At 34.2% G+C, this 20,915-nt stretch overlaps 1 protein-coding gene across 6 annotated transcripts in view; it reads right to left on the reverse strand.

Annotated features, from left to right (window-relative positions):
* The window catches only part of POLQ (DNA polymerase theta), a 124,189-nt gene that overhangs the window by 12,455 nt on the left and 90,819 nt on the right, over nucleotides 1-20,915 (reverse strand). For 3 of the 6 annotated variants that reach the window (XM_025475768.3, XM_049105507.1, XM_049105506.1), the window contains 7 exons: nucleotides 19,238-19,375; nucleotides 17,840-18,014; nucleotides 15,295-15,424; nucleotides 14,317-14,438; nucleotides 9,085-9,269; nucleotides 6,626-6,737; nucleotides 2,520-2,644 (listed from right to left, as the gene is read on the reverse strand). In XM_025475768.3, coding sequence (XP_025331553.3) covers nucleotides 2,520-2,644; nucleotides 6,626-6,737; nucleotides 9,085-9,269; nucleotides 14,317-14,438; nucleotides 15,295-15,424; nucleotides 17,840-18,014; nucleotides 19,238-19,375 — 987 coding nt within the window. Of the gene's footprint in view, nucleotides 1-2,519; nucleotides 2,645-3,845; nucleotides 3,962-6,625; nucleotides 6,738-9,084; nucleotides 9,270-14,316; nucleotides 14,479-15,294; nucleotides 15,425-17,839; nucleotides 18,015-19,237; nucleotides 19,376-20,915 lie in introns of those variants that run through there. The other 3 variants (XR_007408035.1, XM_049105508.1, XM_049105509.1) reach the window with 3 other exon arrangements.

Consider the following 20,915-nt stretch of genomic DNA (forward strand, 5'->3'; position numbering starts at 1 on the left):
ATACACAATAACTCCAAACTGGATACCTAAATGCCCATCAATGGAAAAATGGATAAACTGTGATATAGTCATAGAATATCTACAATAGAGTAAAACAGCTACCTCAAATGAAACAACATGAATGACTTGCCTATGCAATTTTGAGTGAAAGAAGCTAGGCACAAGAATACATACACATGATATATAAAGAAGTGAAAAATAAAAAAAAACAAAAACAAAGAGTTAGAAATGACGATAGCAATTATTTCTGAGAAGGCTGTGGGTAGTGATTAGGAATCATCAAGGGACTTTCTGATGTGCTGACTATATTCTATTTAACTTGAGTGATTGTTACACAGGTGTAGCTCTGTAATAATTTACTAAAATTTACATTTGTTTCCTGTAGTTTTCCTATGTATATTTTTTAATACAATAAAAGTTTAAACAAAAAGTAAAACCAAACCAAACGAAAAAATATTAAACCTGGCACTATATACTAAAGATATAAATGTGCTTATTCTATGACTCTCCAATTTCACTCTAAAGGTTTGGTGCATCTAAAAAACACACACAAGAATGTTCATAGCAGCTTTATTAATGATAGCCAAAACCCGGAAATAGTCAAAATATCTGCCAGCATTAGAATGGATAAATAAACTGTTGGTATGTTCCTACAATGTCAGCTAAATAAATGCATGAACTATATAGCTGCACATGACATTAATGAATCTCACAGATCCATATGTGAAATCTGGCTATGTTTATTCATAATTCAGAGATTTTTTTAATAATTCAGGGAATTTTTTTTTAATAATTCAGGGAATTTTTTTTTTTAATAATTCAGGGAATTTTTTTTTTCTCAGCAACAACATAATGAATCAGTTAGAACTTTAACTCTTAAGGATTTGGCATGAAAAGTCTTACGCTCACATTTTTAGGTGCAAAAATTAATTTTCAAAAACTTATATGGTTTATTTACATTAATAACTCTATCTGCCACTTTTCATCACGTAAAGCCCAAGAAAAATAACTTCTTTTAGATCAAGTCTAAGTTTTTCAGCCTGCCATTAAAAGCCTTCCACTAGCTGGCTCCGTCTGACCAGTAGAAAATTATCCACAGTTAAGTGACAACTCATTTAGAGATATGATAAAAGCTTGATACATATTTGATGTCTGTATATTTGGGAGGCTACAGAGTGGAGAAATAACAAAAAGCCAACTATTCCTCCATGGTCCCTAAGAGCATTAGTACTCCAGACAGAAGTTCAGCAGTATTGGGCCGGGTATTTTTATGACATACAATGTTTACGGGTACTGACATGCAAAAGTATGGAAGAAGATAAGACACAACCAGTTAAAATAGGAAGATGTGGACTATAACAGAAATTTAACTGTTCAGATACATAGAATACTTCTGTGGATCCCAATGATTTTGGAGATTTTAATCATAATTTGAGCATATGCCATCAATAAAAACTTAAAGTGGTATTAAAATAGCCTTTTTTCAATTTTTTGGATATCCTTTAAAAAATCTTATTTTTATTTATTATATTTATTATATTTATTATATTTATATTATATAATTTATATATTATATATAAAATATATTTATAAAATATATTTTTATATATTTATAATACTTATTATTTTAAAATAATCTTATTTATTTATTCATGAGAGAAACAAAGAGAGAGAGAGGCAGAGACACAGGCAGAGGGAGAAACAGGCTCCATGGAAGGAGCCTGACGTGGGACTTGATCCCAGGTCTCCAGGATCATGTCCTGGATCATGCCCTGGGCTGAAGGCGGCGCTAAACCGCTGAGCCACCCGGGCTGCCCTAGATATCCTAATAACCTCTGTCAAGTCAGTGCTTTTAAAATAAATAAACTAGGGATCCCTGGGTGGCGCAGCGGTTCAGCGCCTGCCTTTGGCCCAGGGTGCGATCCTGGAGACCCGGGATCGAATCCCATGTTGGGCTCCTGGTGCATGGAGCCTGCTTCTCCCTCTGCCTGTGTCTCTGCCTCCCTCTCTGTGTGACTATCATAAATAAATAAAAATTTTAAAAATAAATAAATAATAAATAAATAAATAAATAAACAAACAAACAAACAAACAAACTAGTAGAATGAACCAAAAATGAACAAACCACAATTTAATGACTGGCTAATATCTGAAAACACCAGCAATTTGGTGTGATATGACAAACTGGTACATGATATCTGAAACAAAGAACAATTAGCAAATATAAAAATTAAATTTATAGCTTATTAGCAAAACTAATAAGTAACTGGCTTACTGAAACAGAACATCTTTAAAGTATTTAAAGTATTCTTAAGTGAACACATATTTACATCAGTCTCCTAAGGACTGTGTTCAGCAAATATAGGTAGATACCATCACTTCAAAGTCCTTAGTGAAACAGAAGATCCAATTAATGGGCTACTGATCCCTTAAAGGAAAGTTAGCAGTGTCTAGTCATTGTTGAAAAAGTATATGTCATTAAAATATTAAGTGAAAAATGCAGAGACATTTTAACATACGTGAGCTTTATGATAAGGGTTGTTGTCATTGATTCCTGGTAAATATCTACGCCTTCCCAAAATGGTCTGAACAAATCCATTTCTTTTACAATTCTTCACTGTCTCTCTCATGAAATGATTGATCCCTACAAAGAAAAAACAAAAATAATTACAACCAATGTCCATTCTTAATCTCATTCACTAGCTTCAATATAGTGAAATATACCAAAACCCTACCATGATTCTTAACACTTTATCACATCATCAAAACTTTGCATACAAACTTTCATTTACTTTTTGTCAACTCAGAAAGTTAAAAACAAAAGGGACTTCAGAAATGATATAATCTAACTATCACCAACAAAAATTATGAAACTAAACTCCAGAACAACAGAGCAGGTACTAAAACCTAGGATCTTAAGACTATTCCATGTTACTTTTCACAGGCTTCTTCTGCTCTTTATGTTAATCTTTTTACTCTTTGGTCTCATCACTTTCAGGCTTAAAAGATTCTAATAGCTCCTTATTAGCATCTAAACTACAATCTAAATAAAACCTAGTTGAAATTGATACATGAATAATAAATACTTCATTAGGAATCTATACAACTCATTTCTTAAAATTTAAAAAGACTATAGTATAGTATGCAAACACATTCATATTCCATATACTAGCATTCATCCTTTGCAATTATTGAATTATTTTATTATAATTATTGAATTATTGTTCATTATTATGCCTTACAGATCTTCAGGATGAATTTGTTACTCTAGGTGGGCCAATCAATGTCTTACTGCTCATTCCTGTCTGAGTTAGAAAGGTCTTCTCTCTCAACACCCTTTTCCTATGCTATTTAAAACACAATCAGGTATAGAGACTGTCCTGACCTATCTTTATTCATATGTGCAATCTCTGCTTTCTCAGGGCTCTGTTCGTCCTAAATAATAAACACTAATGTCTCCTAACTAAAACCCCTCATTTGAGGATTTCTGTTATGTGGCTGGCACAGGAGCGACATTTGAGACTGTGGGTGAAAAGAAAGGGAGAAAACCCTCCCAACTGAAGCTGTTGATGATACTCAACCACCAGCATAAGAAGTTTAGAAAACAGTAAGACTCTCATTTTTTTTCTGTTTAAGAATTACTGCAATATTGTTGGGTAAAGAGCAAAGAAAACGATGAGATTGAAGAGACTGCACCTCTACAAATTCTCTTACCTGACTCCTGCTAGGGGCCCTCAAATATTCAGAGGTTAAAAGAACTACTTTAAAAAACCAAACAAGCAAAAGGAAAAAAAGAGGGAGAGAGAGAAGCAAGAGGCAACTATAGAAAACAAACTGATGGTTACCAGAGGAGCGGTGGGTGGGAGCTGGCTGAGATAGGTGATGGGGATTAAGGAGGCCATTTAAGATGAACACCAGGTGATGTATGGAAGTGTTGAGTCACTGTATTGTACACCTGAAACTAATAACTAATATTATTAGTTATTACTAATATTACACTGTATGTTAACTAACTGGAATTTAAATAAAAACTTTAAAAAATCAATCCTTACGTATAGTTTTTACATACAGTACTTGAAGGAACTCACTTTAGGTGAACAGTTACATGCATTTTAATAAATGTACATTACAAGATATGAAACATTTTTATCACCTTTACAGTCAGCTCCCCATTTTCAGCAGATCATGCTTCATGACACTTTATACTGAATCTTTGTATTCTTAAAATTGATAACAATTTAATTATACTCTATGGTCTCATTTGAGTTTGCTTTCTTTTGCTAAGTAGTATTCCATTGCAGAGATCTACCAAAATTTGTTTGTCCATGATCCTTTTCTTTTCTTTTTTTTTTTTTTTATTTTTTTATTTTTTTTTATTTTTTATTTTCCCATGATCCTTTTCGTAGACATTTGGTTGTTAGGAATAACACCACATATAACATTCACATATAAGTCTTTCTTTGAATATGTTTTCATTTTTCTTGGATCAATACCGAATAATAAAATTGCAGGAACACATAATTAACTGTGTGTTTCATTCTATACGCAAGAGTCACAGTATTTTCCAAAGTGATTGTACTATTTAACAACCCTACCAGCAATGGAAAAGAAATATAATGTTCTTAATTTTAGCCATTCTACTGCTTTTGTAATGGTATCGCTTTGTGGTTTTAATTTGCTTTTCCCTGATGACTAATGATGATAATGGCTGATGTGGTCATTCATTTTTCTCTTTTTGTAGAGTGTTCAAATCTTTTGACCTTTATTTTATTTGATTGTTTGCCTTCTCAGCATTGGGTTGTAAGTTTTTTAGAGATTCCGGATGCAAGTTCATTAGATAATAGGAACTACAAATATTTTCTCTTTTGAGGCTTGCTTTAGATTTTCTTAATGGTCTCTTTTATCAATGTTTATCAATGTTTATCTTTTAGGTTTAATTCAGTGTAATTATCACCTAAGAAATCTTGCCTAACTCAATGTCCCAAAGCACTTTGCCCCAACTTTCTTCTGGAAAACTCACAGTTTTAGCTTTTACTTTTAAGTGTATGCTCTATATCAAGCTAATTTTTAATACAGTATTAGATAATAGTTGAAGTTAATTTTTTTCCCATATTGGTAGCCAGCTGTTCTAGAACCAATTATTGACAAGACCATCTTTCCTCCATTGAATTACCATGGCAACTCTGCTGAAAATCAATCTACCATATATGTTTAGGTCTATTTCTGAACGCTTTATGTGACCCATTGTTTTCCATATCTACGTTTATGCCTATCTTGATTATTGTAGTTTTACACTAAGTTTGGAACCCAGGGAGTGTTACTACTCAGCCCTGTACTTTCCCCCCTGCTAATTTTCCAGTTATTCCAGGCTCTTTGAATTTCCATATAAATTTAGAATCAGCTTGTCAAATTCTACACAAAAGTCTAATGGAATTTTGATTGATATTAAACTATTAAACTGAATCTATAGAACAGTTTATTGAGAAATGCTGTCACAATAATACTATGACTTCAAGTAAATCGACATAGTAAAACTCACATTTATCTAAGTATTCTTCAATTTCTCTCAAGATTGAGAGTTTTCAATAAAAGTCTTACACATACTGTTGAATTTATCCCATGTATTTCATGTATTTTGATGTTACTGTAATGGTTTTATTTTTAATCCATTCACTAATTACTATATACAACAATCCAACTGATGTTTACAAATTAACCTTGTACATGGTAGCGGGGCACCTCGGTAGCTCAGTGAGCTAAGCAGCTGACTTCGGCTCAGGTCATGATCTCAGGGTCCTGGGATCTAGCCCTGCATCAGGTTCCACATTTAGCAGGAAGTCTGCTTCTTCTTCTCCCTTTGCCCCTCCCCCCTGGCTCATGTGCTAATAAATAAATAAAATCTTAAAAAAAAATCATACAGTGGGGTATTTCTAAATTTAGTTATTTGTTCTAGTAGTTGTTTCTGAAGAATTCATCTGATTTTAGAATTCATATGATCTATGTACAAGATCATGTCATGTGTGAATAAAGTTTTCTTTCTGGGACTGAGGACAGGGCTGATTACAAAGGGATGGAAGAACTTTCTGGGGTAATACGATGATGATTCCGTATCTTGGTTGTGGTGCAGGCTAACTGACACTGTGCGTTTGCCAAAACTTATACAAGTATACATCTTAAAACGGTAAATTTTACTGTATGTAAACTGTACCTCAATAAATTGCCAAAAGAAAATATAATTTAAAACAATAATAAACTGCTCTATAACAACAATCCTTCTTTCATAGTTTCTGGTACATTTAATCAACGGTATAGTATTTTGAGTTAAAGCTATCTAAACCTACAGCATAGCACAATTTGAAGATTTTATGAGATATTCACAATGACACAGTAGCATATATATCACCTGGATTTTGTTATTCCATTTCTGTTCCTATTTTTATGAAAAAAAAAAACTATCTTAGTAAACAATCATAAGGCTAATGTTATTTAACAATACCTGATGAAAACTTCTGAGTAATAGAAATGTTAACAGAAAATTTTGTAACACTAGTTTTTTCAATTAAGATGGCAAGATAGTTGAAAAGAATAGAATCTAAAAGATAATTGATATTCAAAGTTTGTTTACCTGTATATCTGGATTTGAAAGACTCAATATAGCAAGCAGCGTCATTTTCTTTAATGCCCATCTGCTCTCCCAAAGATTTAGCACCCATTCCATAAATGATTCCATAGCAAATCTGAAAAGAAATCATCACATTAAGTAAAGTTTGTAACTATATAAAATGCAAATAAATATACAAAGTCAGGTCAGGATTGAAATTTGGTAAACTTTTTTATTTTATAGTGAGGCAAAGAAATGATTAGATCTACTTTTGGTAGGTTAGATTCACAGAACCTGATACCCAGTGAACATCTTTTCTCTTTTCTGCTTTTTAGCAATACTTTGGGGCTGGGGAAAGAAGGAGAAGAACATGAATAAATGTGTGTTTTAAGAAACAAATCCTAGTGATTTAAAAAGGAAGATTCATTTCTGACTCTTTGTCATCTATCCATTAGTCTTCAGAGCAGCTTTCTGCTTCTGTAATACCACATTAACTTCTACGCTTAAAGAAATGCCCAGGAGTCAAGGAAGAGAAGAATTACATTCTTTTCCTGGCCCTTGAATATGACAGATCAGGAAGAGGAGGCTTCATGGTTGGATAATAAGGAATATTTCACTGGAAATAAATATGCTTTCCACCTCACCACCACCTACAAATTCTCACAACTGCAGAATTCAATTGGGTTAAACAAATTCCTGGGGAGATTTTGGGAGTAGTGGGGGGAAATGGTCTAACAAGATCTGTAAGAAACTGTAATTTAACTATTGCTTGTTTTAAATCCTAGTTGCAGCTTACAAGATTATCTTGCACAAGCTACCTAAAGTCTTGTACCTCGATTTATTCATCCATAAAATGAGGATAGTAATACCTGTATCATGGAATTGTGAAGAGTACGGAGTTATTACTTATAAGTATTCAGGAAACTGCCTGACATAAAGCAAGCTCCTATAAATGTCATTAAATATAAGTTTAATTTTAAGATTTTATTTATTTATTTGAGAGAGAAAGAGAGAGAGAGAGCACAAGCAGGAGGTGGGAAGGAGAAGCAGGTTCCCTGCTGAGCAGAGAACCCGATGTGGGGCTTGATCCCAGGACCCTCAGATCATGATCTGAGCTAAAGGCAAACGCTTAACTGACTGAGCCACCCAGGTACTCCAATTAAATATAATTTTAAAAGATAACTTGCAACAAATGATTATGAGAGTTTCAAATTACTTTTTAATGTGATAAAACAGCTAGAAGTTTTTGGCTTTTTTTTAATACATTAAGAAAGATTTCTTTCCTCCTTTTTGAGATCTCCGTCAGACCCAGGGAGTAGATCGTTCAGTGCATGGTGATTTAGTATAACATGAATACTATTAAATCATGTAAGAACTTATTAAATAAAGGCAGATATCATCAGTGGATGAGTGTTTAGGTTATAAAGTCAGAATGTCTAAATTCTGGCATTCTGAGCTTATCCTGGCTCCACCACTTATAGGTGTATGACCTTAAGCAAATTACTAACTTTTGGTGCCTCAGTTTTCTCCTATATAAAATAAGGATAATAATTACACCTATTTCATGGGTTTATTATGAAGATTAAATATTGGAACATTACCTATTTTACCTAAAGTTTAATTCTCGCTGAATGCAGGACCCCAGAGATTAATATTAGAGAGGGTAAAACTGGCTTTCTAAAGAGTAGAAAAAACAAGGGCTGGTGGTAAATGGGCAATGGTGAGAAGAAGGGTTTTATGCCTAATGAGCCAGTCAAGAATCACAGCCATGAGTAACTAGAAGTATAAATGTAAAACTAACACAGCAGGATCTTAAAGGTGGGAGTTATATTCCTTTGCCTCAGCCAGCAATCCTACTCTCTCAAAAATGGCATCAGATTTCCTATAGGCCACGAGGCAAAAAAAGTATGAGTATTAATCCAGGCAGGAAATGGTGTAATGTAAATGTGACCTTTGACATTCCCTGTGCCTGACAGTCATCCAGGAATAGGAACTAATATGGACCCACTTGAAGAGTCCAAGGCAGTATAAACTTTCAAATGTGGGTTAGCTAACCAATGGCCTCAAAAAACTAAAAGGCTATCAGTTACTATTTATAATCCACAGCTCAGTAATATTTATTTTTCAGTAAACATTTAGAGAGCACCCATAAAAATAAAAAGGTGAAAATATGTTTACAGACTAGAAAGACATTTTTAAAATACTCACACACACACAAATAACAACTACCACCACCACAATATCTACCACTAATGCAGGTGGCTTTCTTCACACTAAGTAGCCTCAGACTAAGTCTATCTGATTCCTTCTACTGACTATGAAGGAAAGTATAATGAATACCATGAGACAGACTCAGGTGAATGTGGTTTGAAAGATCCAAAGATGGAGAAGTCATTCCTCAACTGCAAATGATCAAGGCTATTTTTAAAATTTTTTAATCATGAAAATTCTCTTTTTATGCTAAGCATGTTCACTAAGATCACCTGCTTTGCTTGTTGCCTCAGATCATCCCCAACAGACTCTGGTTCAATCATCTTCCACTCAGCTGCAATACTCCTGAAAACATCAGCTCCAGTGTTTAATACTTGAATGAGACGACGATCGTGAGATAAATGAGCCAAGATCCTCAGTTCAAGTTGAGAGTAATCAGCAGCTAATATTAAACCACCTGAAATAGGAATGATTTTAGAAAAGCCAGTACAAAGACCAGTCTAGGTTTTATATAATTGAGCAGGATGATAGAAGTTTAGTTCTAACGTAGAACCATAAGACTATGTGTCCAAAAGTTAAAATCTTGCTCTTAACGTGATGCAATTCAGTTCTGTAACTTAGATCATTTTTTGTCTGTTTATATTTCAAGTATATGTAATACGTGTAAAGCCACCCCTAACGTCCACTCCTTAAACCACTGTGGGAGTGCTTTCCTTAGTGTTTCTATAGCACCTGACATATAATCTAAAATGGTTTTTTCATGCCTCTCCTACATAGCACAGAGCCATTAGGGATGGGTACTTAATTTTCCTTTGCATTCTGTGAAAAGCTTGCATAATTCTGGCACTTCATAGCCCCTTAAATTGTTGATGAATGAATGAATGAATGAGTCAAGAAACTGGTTTGCAATGTGTGCATATTTTAAGTGCGCTGGAGAGAAACGTGCTCTGCTCTAACAACAGAAACATTCAATGGAAACAATCAAGGGATTGATATGTGAAGAGTTACTTAGAGGATTTGGATAATTTACCTATGTAATAAAAATGACTAGATTCAATATACATGGCAAAAACAAAATTTAAATGATCCTGGCTAGAAAAAAGAAGGAAAAATATTTGCAACTGATATCACCAAGGATTCATTCCCATATTATAAAAAAGACATGCTACAAATCAAGAATAAGACAAAATATAAACAAGCGGTTCACAGAAATAATCAAAAGAACCTTAAACATACTAAAGAATGCTCAACTTCATTCACAATAAAGAAATACAAATTAAAACTACAGCAAGAAACAATTTTTCTCTACTTAAACTGCAAAAATTCAGAAGTTGGGCAGCACATTCTGTGGCAAGGCTGAGAAAGAAACATACTGTTATTGGGAACTAAATGGTTACTGCCCCCCATTACACTGTAATTTAACAACATCTATCAAAATTGAACAGGTTTACTGTTTACTGTGACTCAGCAAACCCACAGTTTGCTACAAAGATTACCTGCACAGAGATTAAACTGGTTTATGTTCAAATTTATTTAATGATAATCACAATTCTCCAGCATGAAAACATTAAATGAAAAATGGCACACAACAGTATATATGGAATCTTTATTTTTGTGTAAGAATAAGGGAAGAAAATATCAGATATTCATATTTGCTTATATTTGCATAAAAATGCTACAAGAATCTATAAGAAACTCATACATGAGTCATCTAGAAGAGCTGTATAAAATAGGATAGCTATGATAGGGAAGGAAGCAAAACTTCTCAATACATACCTTTTATATATTTTGATTTCTGAACTATGTGAATGAATAAACATTTCAAAAATATATAAGTAATAGTTTTAAACAAATGACCACAATTTTTATGGCCTTCCTGCCATAAGTAAGAAAAAACTGACAAAATATTAAGTTTTCATATGTTGGAACAGATAGTGCAGGACTACAATCTTTAAGAATTGATGAGGAGAGAGGAGATGAGGTGAGCCATGTAACTGTTTCTGAAAGGAGGAACTGACCAGAATGCATTGCAGGGAAGGAGAGAGGAAACAAAGTACTAGGATCTGAACAAAGGAAGCAGAGACTAGAGTCTGTGCCTACTAAGGCAGGCTAGAATTTATGGAAATTTAGAGAAAGGAGCTGCACATAAAAGAGCACCACAAATATGCACAGTGATCCCTTTGGATTTTTGACCAAATACTAAAGGAGCAAGAAAATTCAGAGAACCAGGTAAAGAACTAATACTAAAGAAATAACTGTTACCAAAGAAACAGACAAAATGGCCAAGTTGTCAGCTGAACAACTACTTGAAAAACAATCTCTTGAATGTGAGAGATGTTCAAGCTGTGACAGGACTGGGTGTCTGGATCCTTTTATCACATCCTGGTCACTTAGTACAGATCCCCAGCAAGGCCACATCTTATAATTGGGGCTAATCTAGCCCTAGAGTAAAGGCTACTCTAAACATTTGCTAACAAAGCTTTTAAAATTATAAAATGATTGAGCTGAATGTGAAAGTAAATCAACTGTCTGCCAGAAGAGAAGGTTATTAATTAATGAAGACTACAAAGTCCCAAGAGTCAATAATGTAGCAACTATAATGTCCAACACACAAAAGAAAAAATACTAGACATATGAAGAATCAGGAAAATATAACTGACCAGGAGAATATTTAATCAATAGAAAAATGACCCAAAAATTACAGATATGATGGAATTTTAAATACTACCATAGATAATGTTCAGGAATTTAAAGACACATGGGTATAATGATGTAATAAATAACAAATTGCAATAAGGTAATAAAAATTAGACAAATCAAGTGAAAATTCTAAATGTAAAATTCACTAGAAGAATGTGACAGTATTTAGACACTGTAGAAGAGAAATCCATGAACAGTAAACAGTCAATAGAAAGCACACATTGTAGCACAGAATAAGAATAAAACAAAAAACAGGGAGCAGAGAATAAAAAAGAAAAAAAAGTTTAGTGACCTGTGGGGCAATACCATGTAATACTGTATATGTATATTTGGGATAATAGGAAGAAAGGAGAGCGAGATGAACAAAAAATATTACAGGTGGGGTGCCTGGGTGGCTCAGTGGGTTAAATGTCTGACACTTGGTTTCGGCTCAGGTCATGGTCTCATCAGTCATAAGACCAAGTCCCACATGGGGCTCTGTCTCAGTAGGGGAGTCTACTTAAAGATTCGCTCCCTCAGCCCCTCCATCCAACTAACACTTGCACTCTCTTTCTCTCTCTCTCAAATAAATAAATCTTAAAAAAATTATAAGAAATAATGGTTGGAAATGTTCCAAATTTACTGAAAAATATAAGCACATAGATTAAAAACAACAACTAAGCCAACTCAGGATATTCAGCTAATTCAAAAGTCTCAGAAGCAAAGTATGAAAAACTACCCAAAGACTCTTGCCCAAATCAAATTGCTAAAACTGAGTAACAAAATTTAAAAAACACCCAGGGAAAATGTAGTTATATTATGTTTAGACAAGGAACAAGAAAAATGGTGTTGTACTTCTCATCAGAAATAAAGCAAACCAGAAGCTAATAGAAATATATATTTAAGGTGCTGAAAGAGAAGGACTGTATACCTAGAAAAAATCTATGTCTAATAAAATTATCAAAAAATAAAAAATAAAAATAAAAAAAAATAAAAAATAAATAAAATTATCTTTCAACTGTGAGGATAAAATAAAGAAATCTAGAGACAGGGGAATGATGGGATAAATCACTGTCAATAGAACAGCATTACAAGAAACCTTAAAGGAAGTACTCTGGAGGAAGTACTTTAAGATTCCTTAAATTACTCCAAGAAACAAAGTATCAGAAATGGTAAAAGGTAGACAGATAGAAAAGACACTTTTTTATTTTTTGATTTCTTTGAAAGATAATAGACTGTTTAAAGCAAAAATAATAATATACAGTAGCACTTATAAGTCATAGAAATGAAATCTATTATAAAAGAGGGTAAATGGAAAAAATTTTTACATTCCAGATGAAGTAGTATAAGATTGTATGAAGATACTCTGTGATAGGATACATATTGTAAACTCTAAAATATCTAAAATAGTTAAGAAAACAATAGAAGAAATAAAAATAAAAAATAGTAGAAGACTTTAAAAAAGAATAAAGAACAGATAGAATAAATAAAACACAAACAAGATAGTAGACCTAAACCAACGGCCTGCCAATAATTACTTTAGATGTAAATGTACTAAACACTACATTTAAGTGACAGAAATTTTCAGATTTAATCCTTTACATTTAATTTCAATGAAGTTAAAAAATTTAAACAAAAGCAGTATAAAATATTGCCGTGTTAAACACAAATTTATTGTTTAGGTAAGAATAAATCGAGGGATGAACAGATAAACAAAATATATACATACAGACGATATTAGCCTTAAAAGGAAAGGAAATTCTGACACAGCCTAACATGGATGAATCTTGAAGACAGGACACTAAGTAAAATAAGCCAGACATAAAAAGACAAATACTGTATAATTCCACTTATATGAGATGCTTTGAGTATCAAAGTCACAGAGACAGGAAGTAGAATGGTGGCTGCCAGGGGCTGGGGAGTGAGGTGGCGGGAGAGTTACTGTTTAATATTATAGAGTTTCAGTTACGGAAGATGAAAAGCTTCTGGGGCTGGATGGTGGTGATGGCTGCACAACAATGCAAATGTACTTAATGCCACAGAACTGAATACTTAAAAATGGTTACAATGATAAAGTGCTGACAGTTCACACTTAAAAAGCAAAACTGAAAATTACCAACCTGGTGACACTGTCATAGACCTAAATTCCCCCTGAGAATATTAAGTTTCTGACAATTAAAAATCAATTCAGATGATGAGCTGCACTCTCACACAGACCTGCCAGCTGGCAGAGGAACAAATGCATATACAAATAGTAAGAATGATTTGGGAGAAGATCCTGATTTCCAAATGTCTCATGATTAGAGTTTATAGAGTTCAACCATTCATGTAAGGTGTGTGACTAGAGTACTGAGGAGAGGTCAGGCAGGAGGACGGCAGCCTTGGGAGGTTCTCCCTGCAATAGGAAACAGCAGAGCAGAGACAAGAGAAGAAGCAGAAGAGCAAAGTAAGTCAGAGAGACAAAAAAACTGTGCCCTTAGAGATCAAGGGAGAACAGAAACCGAGGAAAGTGAGGGTTAATTAACAGTACACATGCTACACAGAAGTCAGAGGACAAGGAAGTCCACTGGACTCTGCAAAAAGGTTTACAATCACCATGGAAAATATGGTTTCAGCAGACTGCTGCTGCCCACAGTGCAAATCATGAAGACAATGATGACAGACAACCTGGTAACACAAAAGGAAAAAACAGGCTATGCTGTAGAGCACAAAGATGGAGGGACCAATGCATACTTCTGAGTCTTACTCATAATGCAGGCTTTTTCATTGCTTTGAAAACCACTCCCACGTCAAGGAAAAGTTCAAAAAACCACCAGCCACCTTACCTGAGAAAGGCACAAAGGCATGTCGCATACTGACTGAAAATGGCATTCCTTGGTCTGAGGCTCTCTCCTCCACCTGTGCCTGGTGTCCAGAGTTCGGGCCACAACTCCTCTTACCTCTTCCTCTGTCATGCAAACAATATCAGCAGCTGGACATGAAGCAGTCTCAAATATATGAAAAAGATCTCATTTTTTCAGTAAAGTCAATAGTTCCATCTAAGAAACTTAAAAACCTTATCATTTGAAACTCACTCTAAAGCTTAACAAAGACACTAGATTTTCTTTTTTAGCAAGCATTCAATTAAACAAGTAAGGCATTCCTCTAACAGCTCTGACCACAAACTGCTTCTGAAATAATTATTGACATCTAGCTCAAATCAACAAATTCTTTTGACCATATCGAATATAAATTCTCTATGCTTTTTCTTTCCATCATGTCTGTTTGTGGAGGACAGAATGGGGTGGGGAGGGGAGATGCTCCTAACATAGTTATAAACTCTTCCCTTTAGCATCTGAGTTAGAAAAGCCTATTGTGCTGATTGATTTATTTTTTAAAAATATTTTATTTATTTATTCATGAGAGACAGAGAGAGAGAGAGAGAGAGAGAGAGATGGAGGGGGCGGGGGGCAGAGACACAGGCAGAGGGAGAAGCAGGCTCCATGCAGGGAGCCTGATGTGGGACTCGATCAAAGGACTCCAGGATCATGCCCTGGGCCGAAAGTAGACACTAAACTGCTGAGCCACCCAGGGATCCCCATGCTGATTGATTTAATTAGTGTCCTAGGTTTTTAGTCTTTGACCATCAACTACCTTTCTTTATAGACAGACTCAGGATTTTAAACGGATAGTACCTAGAATAGAAATGTGTATGTCCAGAACGGAAAATGAAACTAACTTCATTATTTTGTCCAATAGGCTGTTTTTGAGCCATTCATACTCACAAAACTGTATTAATGCAAATATAGAGAAACAGCATCTACCTGCCGTAGACGGGAAGTAGGCCTTTGGCTAGGGCTTGGGAAGGTGGGCTTTCTCCTACTAGTATTGGCATTTTGATCTCAAAATCTCTTGGCACATTCTGAATATTTGGTTCCATAAAGGTTATTCGTCCTAAAATCAAACAGAATGAAGACATAAAATTGTGGGGGTTGGGGGATCTGCATTTCTGAATTATGCATGTTCTACCTTATTGCTAAACTGAATTTATATTTAAATATTTTTCATTATGTTCATGCATTTAACAATGATAAAATAAGTACAAGACTAATCCCACTGTAAGTGAACATATGAGTCAACTACAATAGAATATTTTACATTAACATTAACATTAAAATTAACATTAATATTAAAATTAACATTAATTAGAGAAATTAATTAGAGAAATTAACATTTCTCTAGAAAACAATCCAATGATAAGAAGCAATCTGATAAGTTGAACGAGTCCTATGCTACAATGAATACCAGCTATCAGTACTATACAACGTTAGCAGTGGTATTAATAAGATGAATCAAATGGATCCTAGGAGAAAATGACTATCAAAACCTTCAAAACCCAGGACTGCACAAGACACAGACAGCAGATATGAAGCAGAAGAGCAGCTGACTGCTGAAAAGAGACAACCTGGGCCCAAGGTGTTAGCTAATGTAGGAGATGAAGCAGTGAGAAGTGACTACTGGAACATCAATTTCTCAACATCACCATTCTCACTCATCAAGAAAACTTTTGGTAGCACTGACAAAGCTGGACACTAGAATCAAGTGGTTAATGAACTTTCTAGAAAAGAGATAGCTATTTGTTTTAATGCTAATAGCCTTTGTTTCCCTGCAAATATTTTACATTTGTTTACTTATTGAGTTTTTCCAAAATACGGAAGCATTACTAAAAAAAGACTGCGTAATTGATCTTGTTATTGCAGCTTTTATAACACATATATAGTGACATAAACCCTTCTCTTTTATAATATAGTTTTTATTGTTACAGGTTCTCCATCAGCTAAGTATATAGGATTTCATCTTCTTTAGATAAGTCAGACATTTTAAGTACGTAAGATATTCTTTTTCTGAATAAATCTCTGATATGTCCTTGTTATTTAGCTTTTAAGAAAAATTAGTGCTCAATAAATGGCAGATATTAATGTACTTATTACCATGAAATAACCTGCTCAATGTTACAAAACTAGTCAATAGCAGAAGAAGGAATCCAAGTCTCTTGCTGCCTCAGCACACTATCTTCTTTTCCATAATAATACTTAATATTCAGGTCTATTGTTTGAATTAATGAGGCTGACACTGACAGACAAACAAGATGGCAAAAATAAATTATGAAGCAAAAATGTATCTTTATGGAGATGAATTCTAATAATGAAATGGCTTTGCTATGCTCAGGTAAGCTTGTACTCCTAAAATACTCTTTAAATGTAGGCATGGTATGGTGAAAACCCATTGGAAAAAAAAGGAATTGATTACTTTCTTTCTACTTTATAAGCAGAAAGTTCTGTATGTTCTATTTATAGTTCTAAATGTTAACACTTTTAGAAACTCTGGGCTGATTTTCGTTTTTCACCAAGGATTTATTTTACATTACAAGTTTACATTATTGGCTTATTGAAAATGAAATTTAAACACCAACACAGCCAAAAAATGGCCAGGGTGAACTAAAGTTAGCTAAATAGGAAAGAAAGAAAAGAATTTGTTTAGAACAGGGAGTAAAGGAGCACGGAAAAAAGCAGCTCCTTCTGGCACCTCCACCTGTAATAAAAGCAGCAGCTGGTGAGCAGCCATGCATGAAGTGTCCTGCACTATTCTAAACACTTGACAGGTATCAGTCTATTTAGTTATCAGCATGACCTGGTGAAGTAAGACTATAATACCCCTGTTTTACAAATAAGGACACTGAGGCATGAAGCAACCTTGAATAAAGATTCAAACCTTATAAAAGTCAGATATCAAAGCCCACATTCTATACCACCAATCTAATCTGTCTCCCCAATGAGAGTTAATGCTCCCCTTTCTTCCAATGTACATTGCATTTGGCAAATATTTAGTTTTGTGCTGCCTGAAGCAAGAATGCTTTTTTCCTTACTAGATTACTCATACCTATCATGAGAGTGCTATGAGACACCCAAAAGACTCTACAGCTCTTTTCTGATTAAGTATAATACGACACTCATCTATTATATAGATGCCCCCCAGCACTACTTAGATTCAACTTGGAGAGAATCTTAAGAGGTTCAGGAGAGGGCTAGAACTGAAACTAGATAAGATCACTGACTCATAAATACTAATCCAAAGCACAGACATTCCCGTTACTCTATATAGCACTTGAAAGTCGGAACAATACCAAGTCTCATCTGTCTATCCATCTATGCTTTGGATGTAGGTAGTATGTGTTTCTTAAATGTTTATGGAACTTCACAGAATCCAATGATCAACACTTGAATTCTTTGGTCATCATTAGAAAACATTATATATAAGAAGTTTTTCTTTCAAAATTGGATATTATCCATATTTAAGATTTCTCATTACCTGTAGCAGTGTGTGATTGTGATACAGGATAGATTCTTTCCATTCCAAGAAAAGGATTCAGACGCTTTTCCCGCTGCAGAGGAAAGACTACTTTGGTAATAGCATTAGTGATTCTTCTCCACTCTAATATCAAGCCTGGTAAAGGATGTAATGCCTTTAGTTTATTTAAAACATCCTGCCAAAGAAATATAATGAAGTAAGATCAGATACTTGTACAAATTCCATAGCTAACTAGACTCTCTAATAGGTAAATAATATAATCTCAAAATTAAATTTGTAAACTCCTGTATCTCAACTCAAAATAACTGTTTGGATTTCTTTTGCAATCACCATAATGATAAAACTATAGTAACTATAGATGGTAAAATGCAATCATGTTAATGCTGAGTAGTATCAATTTAAATCTACCTTAAAAAAAATTGTCATCTTAGCAAGGTACTATAACTGCCTTCGCTCACGCCACCCAAGAATCTATATCATGTCTTTCCTTTGTTTAGGTTTTCTTCCTCGATTCTCACGATTGGAAGTTTTGCATGTCTTTTCTTTTTGCCCTAATACTTTCAACATTTCCATATCAAGGAAGTCAGAAGACATCAATCTTCAAAACTGAATTTTCCATGCTACAGAGTTTTGGTGAACTGCTAAGAAATAGGAACTTGTGAGACTAGAAGGCCCGTGAGATAAAACAAAAAGTTTTGTGTCAGAATGAAACTGTGGAAACTTCCCTAGGGTAGGCAAGTCATAGTTAACAGTATTAGGGTCAAAATTCTACAGAATAGTAATTTGGACTGCTGTCTCTACGGTGGTTATGGTTGTACCTTCTACCCTTATTATTCCATTGAAAATTCATTCAGTAAAAATGCAACAATGAGCACTTTCTTCTCTCCTAAGCATACATTTTCCATGGATTGTGATTTGCGATTTTACTTTGAAGTTAGTAGATTAGATTCTTAAAACAAACTCATGGAAAACTTACTATTTTGCCCTAGAATTGAAAAAAGAAAAAATGTTTCATTTGTAATGGCTGGTATTTTTTCTTTTTTAATTCTTCCAAATCTTTGTTCACGTTCCTATACTATACAAATTATATTATCTTGGAAGTCCAAGAGTAGAGGATGCCAATAATGAAATAATGTTTATAAGTCTGAGGTTATAAACCATTATACTATTTTAACGATAGGAAGGACACAACTGCTAAATCAGATTATGGTCCAGATATTCCATGATGGAGTATCTCTGCAGTTTTTGCTGGCAGCCAAAACACAAACCAATTTGTTTTTATCTGGATACGTTTCAAATGGCAAGCTATGTTGGATCTTGACTTCATCAGCATTCTTTCAAGACACCAAATTGATAAAGTAATTCAAATTCTGCCCTCTGACTGTCCCCAAAGAGCACCTTACTAGTGCTGAATTGTTTTCCCAGCCTTAGCTTGCGTCTACTGTCATTCCCTCTTCTGGTAGAACCCAAAGTTTTCTTGCTGGCTTGGTTTTTTATTTCTCCATTTGGTGGCAACTTCAATTCCAAAAATAAAACCTGCAAAAAATTAATGCTTTTTTAGCCAAGAATCAAATCATAAGCATTGACATTCACAAAACATTTTTAAAAGTTATTTGAGAAAATCCATCTAAGTCAACATGGGTTGGGAGAATTTTTTAATTGCACATTATTAAATTATCACATTTAATAAATAATGGCAATGAAAATTTGTATGTCAGGCAGGCTATCTATACCCTAATCTAGGCACTATTAGATTAATGCCAATAACAGGCATTTAAACAGTCAAGAATAAAGGAATGTATCCTCTGTGCCGAATGAGAGTGAACAATAAGCTATTGACATTAAGACTAGGTTGCTCTGAGAACTGTGAACTCTCCTAAACGAACATGGCTGCTCAATCATTTAAGCCTCATAGAGGGTCAACATGGCAGCCTTATGGCTATTATATGATCACAAAAATTGGAGAACACTGAGGCAGAAAGAGATCCAAAAAGCCATCTACTTCCACTAACATAAGGCTAGACCCTGAGAGTCCCTGGACACAAAAAGTCAGGAGAAAGTGGCCAACCCAATGTAGCAATAGTGACAGCTAGAGTGGCTAATAAGTTCCTACTGAAGAAACTAAGCCTACACAGGCCAGGGATCCAGGTTCTGGGGCAGAAGGAATATCCTAAGTATACCTAAAATCACTAACTCAATTTACAAAGTTTAAGATTCAGGCAATTCAGAATACTATCTACTATCTCCATTCATTCATGTACCTTGAGCGGGCTTTAGTGAATCTTGGATTATTTTCCCACAATAATCCTAAAAATTGAAATCATTTGTATTATCTAAGAATCTTTATTGGCCCCAAGTTGGGCAAGAGGTAGAAGGAAAGATAAGCCTGTGCTTCCGCAGAATAGCAGACCTGGTTCTAATTTTAAGTAGTGGGAATAATTGAAGCCATAGGTATAAAAGATACTGAGGCTTGCTATGGATGTTAGTAACTGCAACTAACAGTTGCAATTAAGTTATATAGATTTGCATGTATAGGGATCAGGGTTGTCATACATAACAAATAAAATTATAAAATGCCCAGTTAAATTTGAATTGCATGGGGTATACGTATATCAAAATATTCTCCACTGTTTATCTGAAATTCAAATTTAGCTAAATGTCCTGTATTTTATCAGGCAACTCTAGCACAGATATCAAAGAGTATATGAATGGCAGGAAAGAGAATCAAATAACTGAATAGGAAAATGAAATATTATTTTAAAATAACAGTAAGTCAATAATCCCAGAGACACCTACCATAATTAGGATATCTCAAAGACCTCAATTTATGTACTTAAAAGCTCTTTACCTTAAATTTCTGTTTTTCATGAAACCCTCAGAATTAATTGTGAAAACTTCATATCAATTACTCCTCCAGTTCTCAATTAATACATCTGTGAAATAAGGGGGTTGAACTGGATGAAGGGAAGAGGCACTAATATTTATTGAGCACCCACTGTGTCAGCCATCATACTAGATGCTTTAAGATGTGTCATCTCATGTAATACATATAACAATTCTGTGACACATCTGAAAA

This window comes from Canis lupus, chromosome 33 (genome assembly GCF_003254725.2).
Source record: "Canis lupus dingo isolate Sandy chromosome 33, ASM325472v2, whole genome shotgun sequence".
Lineage (NCBI taxonomy): Eukaryota > Metazoa > Chordata > Mammalia > Carnivora > Canidae > Canis > Canis lupus.